The 12841-nt window shown below is 41.1% G+C and overlaps 1 protein-coding gene across 8 annotated transcripts in view; it reads left to right on the forward strand.

Moving 5' to 3' along the window:
- The window catches only part of gpsm1b (G protein signaling modulator 1b), a 222873-nt gene that overhangs the window by 136238 nt on the left and 73794 nt on the right, over window positions 1–12841 (forward strand). For all 8 annotated transcript variants that reach the window (XM_043720509.1, XM_043720507.1, XM_043720510.1 and 5 more), the window contains one exon: window positions 879–987. In XM_043720509.1, the coding sequence (XP_043576444.1) occupies window positions 879–987 (109 nt within the window). The remainder of the gene's footprint in view (window positions 1–878; window positions 988–12841) is intronic.

A 12841-nucleotide genomic window follows, 5' to 3' on the forward strand; every position in this document is an offset into this window, starting at 1 on the left:
CATTAAGAGTATAAGTCCTGCTAAGATTTGCTTTCCCAAAATGCAGCACCTCGCATATATTTGAATTAAACTGCATCTGCCACTCCTCAGCCGTTTGGCCCATCTGGTCAAGATCCTGTTGTAACCTGAGGTTACCTTCTTCGCTGTCCACTACATCTCCAATTTTGGTGTCATCTGAAAACTTACTAACTGTACCTCTTATGCTCACATCCAAATCATTTATGTAAATGACAAAAAGTAGAGGACCCAGCACTGATCCTTGTGGCACTCCATTGGTCCCAGCCTCCAGTCTGAAAAACAACCCTCCACCACCACCCTCTGTCTTCTATCTTTGAGCCAGTTCTGTACCCAATAGGCTAGTTCTCCCTGTGTTCTATGAGATCTAACCTTGCTAACCAGTCTCCCATGGGGAGCCTTGTCAAACGCCTTACTGAAGTCCAAATAGATCACATCTTCCACTCTGCCCTCATCAATCCTCTTTGTTACTACTTCAAAAAACTCAATCAAGTTTGTGAGACAAAAAGTTTTCCTGGAGAAAAATGCTTTTGGACACACAAATATCAAAACCGCTCTATGTTCTCATTTCTCAATTAATTCCCTCAAATTTACAAAGGGTTTTATTTGAATTATCTTTGTACAGTGAAAAAAGGTACTGCCAAGATTCTAAATAAGAAAAACTTAATTGCAAGGAGTCCTAAAATAAATGTTTGAAAAAATAATTCTACAACATAAGAGAAAACCAGGCTGTGATAACATCAATGTTTTGGATGTGACAGAAGAACAGTGAGATCATCTAATCTCATCTGAACAATGAGGGTCCGTTACTGAGAGATTGAAGATGGTGAATAAGATGTTGTTATTTTTGGTTGTTTGGCCAGGGTTGGTGAAGGGAGAGCCTGCTGGAGCCTGGGAAATGCGTACATGTCCCTCAGAAACCATGAACAAGGGCTGCACTTTGCTTCACGACATCTAGAAATCTCCAGAGAGGTAAGGCACCTTTTTCAAATCAGGCGACACAGAAGGAGACAGTTTTCCCATAATGCTTGTGGTGGCTCTTAAGAGGGCATAACCCAATTTGCCATTTGTCCATGCCCTTTCTCTTAGTTCATGTACATTTTTTCCTTCAATTTTGAAAATTATTATTGAATCTGCTGCTTTTCAGGCACCATATCCCAGATCTTGACTGTCAATCCAATAAAAGTTCTCATCATGTTTTGGTTTCTTTTACCAATTACCTTAAGTCTGTGTCATCTGCTTGTTGACCTTTCTGCTGCGGGAGACTGTTTCACCTATAGCCTTATCAAAACCCCATTTTATAGTTTTGAATGTTCTGTTAAATTTCCTCTTGCCTTTCTCTGCTTGAAGGAAAATAACTTGGTATTGATGCAATGTGAAAGAAAATTGATACGTCTGTTCACTCAAGCTGCTCATCTGTGTGAAAGCTGAATTGTGGACTGAAATGCACTGAGAATGTAATGGCTGTCGTTTCACAGACCAGTGTCCATTACTTGAATTAGTCAGTAATGAGTACACAAATCAGTTTCCATGTTTCTTTTCTCGACTCTTTCCATGTCCAGGAGCCAGCTACTCAGTGGTGAGGAATTCAACTCTTTTTATCATTAGTTTCTAACAAACATCAGTTTTCCCTTCTGAACCTTTCCCTGTCATAGAAGCTAGAAAATGAAACCAGGAATAGGCTATTGGGCCCTTCAAACCTGCACCACCATTCAATATGATCATGGCTGATCATGTGATTTCAGTATCCCACTGCCACTTTCTCTCCATAGCCTCTGATCCCTTTAGCCACAAGGGTCACGTCCAGCTCCCTCTTGAATGTACTAAACGAACTGGCCTCAGCAGCTTTCTGTGTGAGAGAATTTCACAAGTTCACAACTGCCTGAGTGAAGAAATTCTTCATCATCTCAGTCCTGAACGGTTTACCCCTTATTGTCCAGAGCCAACCACTGGGGAAGAAGTCAGCTTTTTACTTACTAATCATTCTGTTTAGGGACGTTACTACACTCCTCTAGGACAGGAAGAATTTGAAACTGGCCTTCTGGCTCAGAGTTATGGGCTCTACCCTTGTGCCACAAGCCTAAATATTTCAGCTTTTATTTTGAAAAGATATTTTTATTCAACCTGTTCAGAAATTTTGCTACACATCTCTGGAAGAGGGCTTAAATGCAGGCATCTTTGTCCAGAGATACAGGATTACCATTGTGTCAGAAAAGCCCTTTTAAAAACAAACATCAGCTCTTGCATACAACTTTGGATCTGATCTGCTTCAACAATAAAGGAACCTGCATTTCTAACTCTGACACCTGTCTGACAGAGATGTCTGACAGTGATGACCACATTCTATGAAAATATGAAACGTCATGAAAATGGGTAAAGCCTCTTGAGATAAGATAAGTCAAACCAAGTAGATAATCCTGTCCCATGTAACTCGAGAAATCAAGGAGAATTTGTACAAATAAAGAACTTACAATTAAATAGCACCCTTCTCATCCTTTGATTGTGGAATCATGACATCGAGCAGCCAATTTGCACTTAGCAAGATCCCACAAGCAGCAGTGAGAATAATGAGGCACTATATTTTCATCAGTGGTTGCAAACATTGAGCAAGATGCTAGATGGCAGTGTCTGCCCTTCTCCGTATACTGTCATGCGGCCTGTTTAGACTCCTGACAGACATTTGAGGCTTCAGTTTAATGTCTATCCTAAAAGACAGCACCTCTGACAATGCAGCACTGCTCAGCACTGCACTGAAATATTCAATGAGGTTATGAAGTTCCTGAAGAGAAATTTGAACCCAGAGGATCAAAGATAGCAATACGGCCAACTGATATAATATGAAGGAAAGATTTTATTTCCCATTCAATTGAAAAGACTTTGAATGGATTACCACAATGAGTTTGGTTCCTTCCAGCAAGCTCAAATTGATGCATTATGTGCAAGTGTGATGCAAATTGCCATTTTAAATTAGCTGTGCTGAATGATTCAGAATTTGAATACAATCACTGGTTTCAGATAAAAGCAATCTGTGACAAAGAGGAGGTTTAGCAATTCTATTTGTGAAGCAAAAGGTAAATTTAGAATTCTCAGTGTCCTGGAGAAGTGGAATTTGGGTAAATGAAAAAAACCCTCACCAACATGGTGAGCAGATTGAATGTTTGAGGATTAAGGGAAGAAATTGCAGGGGCCCTAGCAGAAATATTTCGATCAGCCACAATGACGGGTGAGGTGCCAGAGGACTGGAGTGTGGCTAATGTGTGCCTTTATTTAAGAAAGGCTGTAAGGAAAAGCTTGGGAACTGTAGACCTGTGAGCCTAATGTCAATGGTGAGTAAGTTGTTGGAGGTCATTCTAAAAGATAGAATTTACATGCATTTGGAGAGGCAAGGACTGATCGTGGATAGTCATCATGGTTTTGTGTGAAGGTAACATGTCTCACTACTTGATTGAGTTTTTAAGGAAGCAACCAAGAAGATTGATTAGGGCAGAGTGATCGACATTGTTTACTTGGACTTTACTAAAGCCTTTGACAAGGTTTCGCATAGCAGATGAATTAGTAACATTAGATCACATGGGATTCAGGGTGAGCTTGCCAATTGGATACAAAATTGGGTAAGTGTAGCAGGTCAGGCAGCAATTGAGGAACAGGAAAATCAACGTTTTGGGCAAAAGCCCTTCATCAGGAATGAAGGTCTTTCATGAGGGCTTTTGCCCAAAACATCGATTTTCCTGCTCCTGCCTGACCTGCTATGCTTTTCCAGCACCACTCTAATCTTGACTCTGATTTCCAGTATCTGCAGTCCTCACTTATGCCGACAAAATTGGGTAGGAGACAGAGGGAGATGGTGGAAAGTTTTTCAGACTGGAGGCCTGTGACCAGTGGTGATCTACAAGGATTAGTATTGGGTCCACTTTTGTTTGTCATTTATATCAACGATCTGAATGGGAATATAGAAGGCATCATTAGTAAATTTGAGGATGACACCAGATTGTGAACAGTGAACAAGGTTAAATAAGATTAGAAAGGGATCTTGATGGGCTGAGGAGTGACAGATGGAGCTTAGTTTGGATAAATGTGAGGTATTGCAATTGGTAAAATAATCAAGGACAGGACTTATACACTTAATGGTCAGGTCATGGGTAGAGTTGTGGAACAGAGACCGAGGGATTCAGGTATATGGTTCTTTGAAATTTGTGTCACAGGTAGACTGGGTGGTTAAGAAGGCATTTAGCAAACTTGCCTTCATTGCTCAGATCTTTGAGTACAAGAGTTGGGATATCATGTTGAGATTGCACAGGATGTTGGTGAGGCTTCTTCTGGAGTACTGCATGCAATTCTGGGCACCCTGCTTTTGGAAGGATATTATTAAATTGGAGAGGGTTCAGAAAAGATTTACCAGGATGTTTCCGGGAATGGAGGGTTTGAGTTAGAAATATAGACTGAGACTTTTTTCACTGGAGCGAAGGAGGTTGAGAAGGGACTTTATCGAGGTTTATAAAAGAATGAAGGGCATAGGTAAGGTGAATAGCAAGGGTCTTTTCCATAGGGTGGGAGAGTTTAAAACTAGGGGGCATATTTTTAAGGTGAGAGGAGGAAGATTTAAAAAGGACATGAAGGGCAATTTTTTTTACACTGAGTGTGGTTAGTGTGTATACTGAACTGCCAGAGGAAGTGGTGATTGTGGGTGCAATTACAACATTTAAAAAACATTTGGATAAGTTAATTAATAGGAAACATGAATGGGCCAAGCACAGGCAAGTGAGTCTAGTTTAGTTTGGGAACATCATCAGTGTGGACTAGTTGGACTGAAGGATGCTATGTGACTCTATGACTGTAATACTTTGTTTCAAACTTCGCTTAACAAGAAAAGATTGCAGATTTAGCATTGGAAACAAAATTTAGCATTTTTCATGTGAACTTAATATCAATTAACACTGTGCAATCAACGATAATTTTAGATGGTGCAAGATCCATTTCTCATCCTTTTAGCTACAGAGCATTAGTTATGACGCCCAGAGAGATGTGAATCAGACATGTGCTGGATCGATTACATTTATTGCTCTTGGTAGGCTAATGGCTGCCAAGATCAACAGTTTCAGTGAGCGCTAAATCAGCCAATCATTAATGACAAGCAAATGAGCCAGCAGATAGGCATTAACATGCGCTGGCGTGTTTAATATGAATGATCCCAGCAATAGTGAGAACCAGATAGATGCAATCTCCCAATGTAGAAACTTGATGTCAACTATGTTCTTTTAGCGGTTGAAGACCATTATGTTCTTCAAAAGACTAAGCACTTGGTGAGCTTGGGACGTTAAATGGTGCTTTATAATCAAGGATCCTCAACTTCCTTGAAGCATAATCAATATGGCAGCCTATCATCAATTTTGAACGTATTTGTTAAACGTCCAGCACCCCTTCAAAGAACAGTCACGCTTCTCTCTTCCCTCCTCATTCCTGCTTGCACTCGGATAATTCTCCTCTGCTCCCTCCTCCTTCAGAAACAGGGTTTTACTGTTCTGTGCAGGGGTCTGACCCTGGGCATAAATATGTATCACTGGTGCATTTTACATGTGGCCAGGTAAGTGATCCAACATAAAACATTCTCCAAATGGGCCTTTAGTTTTGGAAGCTGCCTGCTTCAGGCCACATTGTTGGCAAAATGCCCCACAGTGGGATCACACTGAAGAGCCAACCTGGTGCACCTTCCTGTGATTTTACTTGGCGGCCCCATCTTTGAGACCTCCTTGATAAAATTCAGACCCTGGTATCCAGCTTTTTTAACTGCTGTCCCCTGCATGACAAGGCTGAGTTATTTTGCCCTCCCTGACGTACAAGAAAACATTTTGAGTTGAACATGTAAAACTAGAGACTTTGCATTTATTTATGTAGATTTGATACAGTTGACAATGCCCTCCCCACCTGTACAATCTGCCTGACTTTCTGCTATTTTGTACTTTTCCTGAGTGACGCAGGAAAAGACAGAGGGAAAATGAAAAAGTACCTGTCTCAGCACAGTCAATCTTTCACGTGTTTAAATTAGTAACTCAAACTCTATGGTTATAAACTGCAGGACGTATAATTGTTTTGCTATTAGTGGTAACACGTTAATTAATCACGGTAATTACATCTAAATTACATATACAGAATTGGGTTAATTAGAAACCAATTCTGTTGCTGAAGAGCCAAGCTGCATTCTAAAATGTTCAGGATGTAATTGTTACCAGAGGAATAGCTTTGCCTCTATATTTGGACCTAATTTTAGCTGTGTTCTGCAGGTTAATTGTGCCTGTGACATTTTGCCCATGAATCAGGGAGCCCAGCCTCTAACTTGAGACTTGAATCATCAGACTGGAATGAGTATACAAGGGCCACAGTTGCAGGCAGCAGACTCCATTCATTTTGCCACAAGAAAAGTAAGGAGCAAACCAGCTTTTGGGTGTTCCCAAAGAGGTAGTGAGAAAGAAACAAGTCTAAGGCTGGTACACTGGATAAAGGGAGCAAGTTAAGTAGTCAAGGCAGGTAAGAGTATGGCAGAGAACGAGGTAAGACTGATGAATTAAACTGCATTTATTTCAATGCAGGAAGCCCAACAGGTAATTCAGATGAACTTCAGGAATGGTTAGGAGCACAAGACTGGGATATCATAGCAATTACAGACTCCGGGATAGGCAGGACTGGTAGCTTAATGTTCCAGGGTATAGCTGCTATAGCAAGGATAGAAAGACGGTATGAGAGAGGAGGGAGAGTGGCATTTTTGGTTAAAGATAACATTACAGTTGTACATGTGGAGGACATTTCTGGGAGAACATACAGCAAAGTTATATGGGTGAAACTGAGAAATAAGAAAGGGATTGGGGTCACCTCATTAGGATTGTACTATCTGCTCCCAATAGTCAGTGGGAAATTCAGAAGCAGATATGTAAGGAGATCGCAGGTATCTATGAGAATAATAGGGTTGTAATGATAGGGAATTTTAACTTTTCAAACATAGACGGGAACTACCATAGTGTTAAGGACTTGGAAGGAAAGGAATTTAAGTATATACAAGCACATTTTCTTATTCAGTATGTAGATGTACCTACTAGAGAAGGGGCAAAACTTGACCTTCACTTGGAAATAAAGTAGGGCAAGTGACTGAGGTGACAGTGGGGGAGCACTTTGGGGCAAGCGATCAAAATTCTACTAATTACAAAATAGTTAGGGAAAATGATAGACCTGATCTAAACTTAGTTCTAAATTGGAGTAAGGCCAGTGTTGACAGTATTAGGCAGGAACTTTCAAAAGTTGGTTGTGGGAGGCTGCTCGCAGGTCAGGGGAAAGTGGGAGGCTTCCAAAACTGAGGTAACAAGAGACCAGAGACAGTGTGTTCTTGTTAGTGCGAAGGGCAGGACTGGTAGGTATAGAGAATACTGGACGACAAATAAAAGTTGAGGTTCTGGTCAAGAAAAAGGAGGAGATATATGTCCGGTATAGACAGCTGAGATTCAATGAATCCCTAGAGATGTATAAGAGCAATAGAAGTATACTTGAGAGAAATCAGGAGAGCAAACAGGGGGCGAGAAAGCTTCAGCAAATAGAATTAAGGAGAATCCAGAAAGATTCTACCATTAAATTAAAGGCAAAAGAGTAATTAGGGAGAGAATAGGGCCCCTTAAAGATCAATGAGTCTATGCATGGAACCACATGAGCTGGGTAAGATATTGAACAAATATTTTGTGTCAGTATTTACAATAGAGAAGATTATGGGCATTAGAGAACTTTGAGAAATAAATTGTGATGTCCTAAAACATGTTGGTATTACAGAAGAGGAGGTGCTGAAGGTCTTAAATTGCAAAAAGGTAGATAAATCCCCAAGACTTGCCTGGTGTATCCCAGAACTTTGTGGGAAGGTAGGGAAGAGATTGCTGGGCCCCTTGCTGAGATATTTGTATCATAGATAGCCACAGGTGAGGTGTTGGCAGGTTCAAAGGTGGCTAATGTGCCACTATTTAAGAAAGGGTATGAGGAAAGGCCAGGAAACTATAGACTGGCGAGCCTGAAGTCAGTGGTAGGTGCATTGTTATAGAGGATTCTGAGAGACAGGTCTTGGATGCACTTGTACAGGCAAGGACTGTGCAGTTCTGGTCATCCTGTTATAGGAAAGATATTATTAAACTGGAAAGGGTTCAGAAAAGATTTACCAGGATGATGCCAAGAATGTGGGCATTTGAATTCTACAAATAGGCAGGAAAAGGTAGGGCTTTTTTCCCTGGAACATCAGAGGCTGAGTGGTGACCTTATAGAGGTTTATAAAATCAATAGAGGCATGGATAGGGTGAATAGTAAGGGTCTTTTCCCTAGGGTGTGGGAGCCCAAAACTACAGGGCGTAGGTTCAATGTGAGAGGGGAAAGAATTAAAAGGGACCTCAGGCATCGTTTTCACGCAGAGGATGGTGCGTATGTGGAATGAGCTGCCAGAGGAGATGGTGAACGTGGATTTAAGTACAACATTTCAAAGGCATTTGGATGGGTTGAGGGGTTTATGGACCAAATGCTGGCAGATAGGACTATCTCAGTTTAGGATAACTGGTTCGTGTGAATAAGTTGGACTGAAGGGTCTGTTTTCATGCTGAATAATTCTATGTCTCTATGACTCTGTACAACCAAACACCTTTGCTGATTACTCAATAAGCACTTGAATCCCTCCACAGATTTAAGTGGTTAACTGATCACTACAACTCACAAATGAGGAGGCAACAGCTTAGTTCTGGGATTTGCATTTGCGAAAGAAATTTCTGTTTAAATCTTGCCAAAAGTGATGAGAATGTTAGATTACAGTGCTGCGAAATGTGATTATGATGTTATAGATAAGAATTAGAAATACTTGCACAGAGTAGTGGTGGGAAATCTCTGGAATTATTCAAAAGGCAATTGAATATCAGACTAGCCTTGAAGTTTGACCTCGAGGACTGGCCTTAAACACACTTAGGGTGGATTGACTCCAGAGTTACCTTTGTTTCTCTAGCTCTAACTTAAAAGGATTTCTTTAGCTATGATTTGACTTTCCCTTGCAAAGCAAGGAGTATTCTGAGTTTTGTTTGCATGGCTGACTCTAGTTTCTTATTTACAAAAATGTCCACTGATTCTGCAGGTTTTGTGCATGAGTGTCTGCCTTTATGGTCTTCTAATGCTGAGCTCCTGAGCATTCTATTTGATAGTCAGTTGCAGGAACACCAGCCTTGGCCTTATGCTCTGGCATTCCTGTTAACGTAAACTTTACCTTTTTAATCTTTTAAATGCCTACTCCGAAGCTATCTTTTTCAACTATCTCTTAGCTCTTCTACTCCTACTTGCCATTCTGCCTTATATATTTTCTTGTTTAAAAGCTTATTTCAATAAAAGTTATATATACAACCAAGTATTTTTGTGGCAGAACTGAAGTATATTGTAATTGTTGAATTTTCTTTTACTTTCTATCATATTGTTCTAACAACAAATCACTCATCAGGGATTCGTTGATCTCAAACAGTAAAATGCATTGCAGCCTTTACAGCAAGCCAATTGATTAGTCTGTGCAATTTGCAAACTTGCTGCAGACTAACTGGCAAGTAGGGTCACTGCAGTGTATATGCATAGCACATGATGTCCTTTAAAAGTGGACTTTCTTCAAACCCAGGGACACATGCAACGTCCCACTAATCTCTGCTGAAAACTGTTTGAGCCTTCATATTTTTACATCTGCTGTATCATTATTGTTAAATCATTTGTTTCCATTTGATCCAAGTATGAATGATTTCAGAGCATTAATTCACCTTGCAAAATCCTGTGAATTTGCACAAACTAATTAAAGGCAGGATTGACTTAGGTCCCAGAAGTGAAATCATGTATACAAAAGAAAAGAAAAACCAGCACTCGGGAGGGCTGCTAACATGAGGAAGTTGGAACAAATTACTGCTGATGCTGAAATCTGCACTGAAGGCAAAAAATGCTAGAGTTCACAGCAGGTGAGGCAGCATCCATGGAGAGAAAGCAAGTTAGTGTTTTGCGTCTCAATGACTCTTCATCAGAGCTGACGTGGAAGTGCTGAGTTTGTGAATCAGTGGCTTCGATGCATTCATTAAATACACTTGACCTTGCAATATACTGACAGATACCCCAGATATACAGGGCAGACCAATCCCAGGCAAAACGGCAGGAAACAAATACAGTAGCGCCTCGACTTAGGAATTTAACTGTTCCGGGACTCGATTCACGAACCGAAAAGTTCGCGAACTGAATCAATTTTTCCCATTGCTCGGATAGCGTAAGAATGCTTGGACAGCTGTTCACAGCGCACGCGGCAAAGACTAACTGAATGAGATCATGCGGGACCCGAGAGCTTTTTCGTTCAACAAGCTCGTAGCAAAGCAGAACAATGGAACCACATGGTTGTACACGGGCTTTTTGCGTTTGTACCTTCGTTCGTACGTTGAATTTCGTACGTATGTTGAAGCAAAATTTTACGTACAATCCTGTTCGTAAACGGGGTCGTTCGTATGTCGAGGCGCTACTGTACTGCAGAAGTTATTATGCAAAGGAGATGATGACATTTCCAGCGTGGTGTAGTATATCATTTTCCACAGCAGGTACAGTTACAACATTTAAAAGGCATTTTGACAGGTATTAGAATATGAAGAGTTGAGAGGAATATGAACCAAACACAGGCCAGTGGGACTATTTTAGTTTGGGAAACTTGGTCAGCATGGAGGGGTTGGACCGAAGGGGTCTGTTTCTGTACTGTATGACTTCATTAAAAATAGGCTGTTTAAACCTGATATCTTTGGACTAGTGTCTGATGTAACTGGGAAGGCTGTATTTTGTTTAAAAAAGGAGGGTGGGGCAATGGCAAGTTATTCAAGAGGCAATTTATCATTGCTGAGTCTTTTACAGGAGCCTCATTACATCCTTAATTACCCACATCTTTCTTTCACGAGGAAATCCAGTTCCTATTTTCAGTCAAAAAAAATTGTGTTGTCATTCTTTACATTTACAACTATGTTAGAGAGACCCTTCCCACATCTACAGATGTTCAAAAACAATTTTCTTTTAACAACATTTTGGTAATGTTTTGAGGATAAGAACGGATCTGGAATCCTTTCACATGTCACATCTGTGTTATCAAAATGAACTTCTAATTTTTCAGGGAATTGACAGCCTGTTATGATTAAGTGTTCAGATTGTTGTCTACTATGAACCGTAAACAAGAGGACCAATGCAATAACTTTCATTTCAGTCTATGATGAAATACCCAAAAGCACATCGGGGAGTGGGCTGGCATCAGTCACAGGGACTGAGGGATGTGAGTGAAGGCATAACAGTTGAGAGAGGTTTTGCATGGGCTTTTTGAAATTGGGGACAGGCTTGGGAAAGTGGGGAAAAAAAAACAGAAGTTGCTGGAAAAGCTCGACAGATCTGGCAACATCTGTGAAGAGAAATCAAAGTTAATGTTTCGGATCCGATGATCCTTCCTCAGAACAGATTTACAGCATCTGCAGTTCTTTTGATTTTGACTTTGGAAAGTGCGGCTTTTGGGCAGGAACTCCCAGGATAAAAGGCATGATGGCCCCATCACTGAGAGCAAGTGCAAAGGGACAAAATACAAAATATTGTGGAGGTTATCCACTTCGGAAGTAAAAATAGTTGGTCAGAGTATTATTTAAGTAGTGAAAGATTGAAGTGTGTTGTTGTGCAGAGGGACTTAGGAGTGCTCGTACATAAATTGCTAAAAGTTGATTTGCGACAGATAATCAGGAAGGCAAATGGAATATTGGCTTTCACTGCTAGAGGGATTGAGTTTAAGAGCAGGGAGGCTGTGCTTCTGTTGTACACAGTGTTGGTGAGGCCGCACCTGGAGTACTGTGCGCACTTCTGCTCTCCTTACTTGAGGAAAGATAAACTGGCTTTGGAGGTGCTGCCAAGGAGGTTCACCAGGTTGATTCTGGAGATGAAGGAGTTACCCTATGAGGGGGGATTGAGCCTCTGGGACTGTACTCACTAGAACTTAGAAGAATGAGCTTCTTTCATAAAATTATGAAAGGGATAGATAAAAGTTCAAAGTTTGGGTGAAGATTTGTAGCTCGGGTGCTCGTTGTTGTGGTTCTGTTCGTCGAGCTGGGAATTTGTGTTGCAGACGTTTCGTCCCCTGTCTAGGTGACATCCTCAGTGCTTGGGAGTCTCCTGTGAAGCACTTCTGTGATCTTTCCTCCGGCATTTATAGTGATTTGTATCTGCCGCTTCCGGTTGTCAGTTCCAGCTGTCTGCTGCAGTGACCCGTATATTGGGTCCAGGTCGATGTGCTTATTGATTGAATCTGTGGAAGAATGCCATGCCTCTAGGAATTCCCTGGCTGTTCTCTGTTTGGCTTGTCCTATAATAGTAGTGTTGTCCCAGTCAAACTCATGTTGCTTGTCATCTGCGTGTGTGGCTACTAAGGATAGCTGGTCGTGTTGTTTCGTGGCTAGTTGGTGTTTATGGATGCGATCATTAGCTGTCTTCCTGTTTGTCCTATGTAGTGTTTTGTACAGTCCTTGCATGGGATTTTGTACACTACATTGGTTTTGCTCATGCTGGGTATCGCGTCCTTCGTCCTGGTGAGTTGTTGACTGAGACTGGCTGTTGGTTTGTGTGCTGTTATGAGTCCTAGTGGTCACAGTAGTCTGGCTGTCAGTTCGGAAATGCTCTTGATGTATGGTAGTGTGGCTAGTCCTTTGGGTTGCGGCATGTCCTCGTTCCGTTGTCTTTCCCTTAGGCATCTGTTGATGAAATTGCATGGGTATCCGTTTTTGGCGAATACATTGTATAGGTG

Source organism: Chiloscyllium plagiosum, chromosome 30, assembly GCF_004010195.1.
Source record: "Chiloscyllium plagiosum isolate BGI_BamShark_2017 chromosome 30, ASM401019v2, whole genome shotgun sequence".
In the NCBI taxonomy this organism is placed as follows: domain Eukaryota; kingdom Metazoa; phylum Chordata; class Chondrichthyes; order Orectolobiformes; family Hemiscylliidae; genus Chiloscyllium; species Chiloscyllium plagiosum.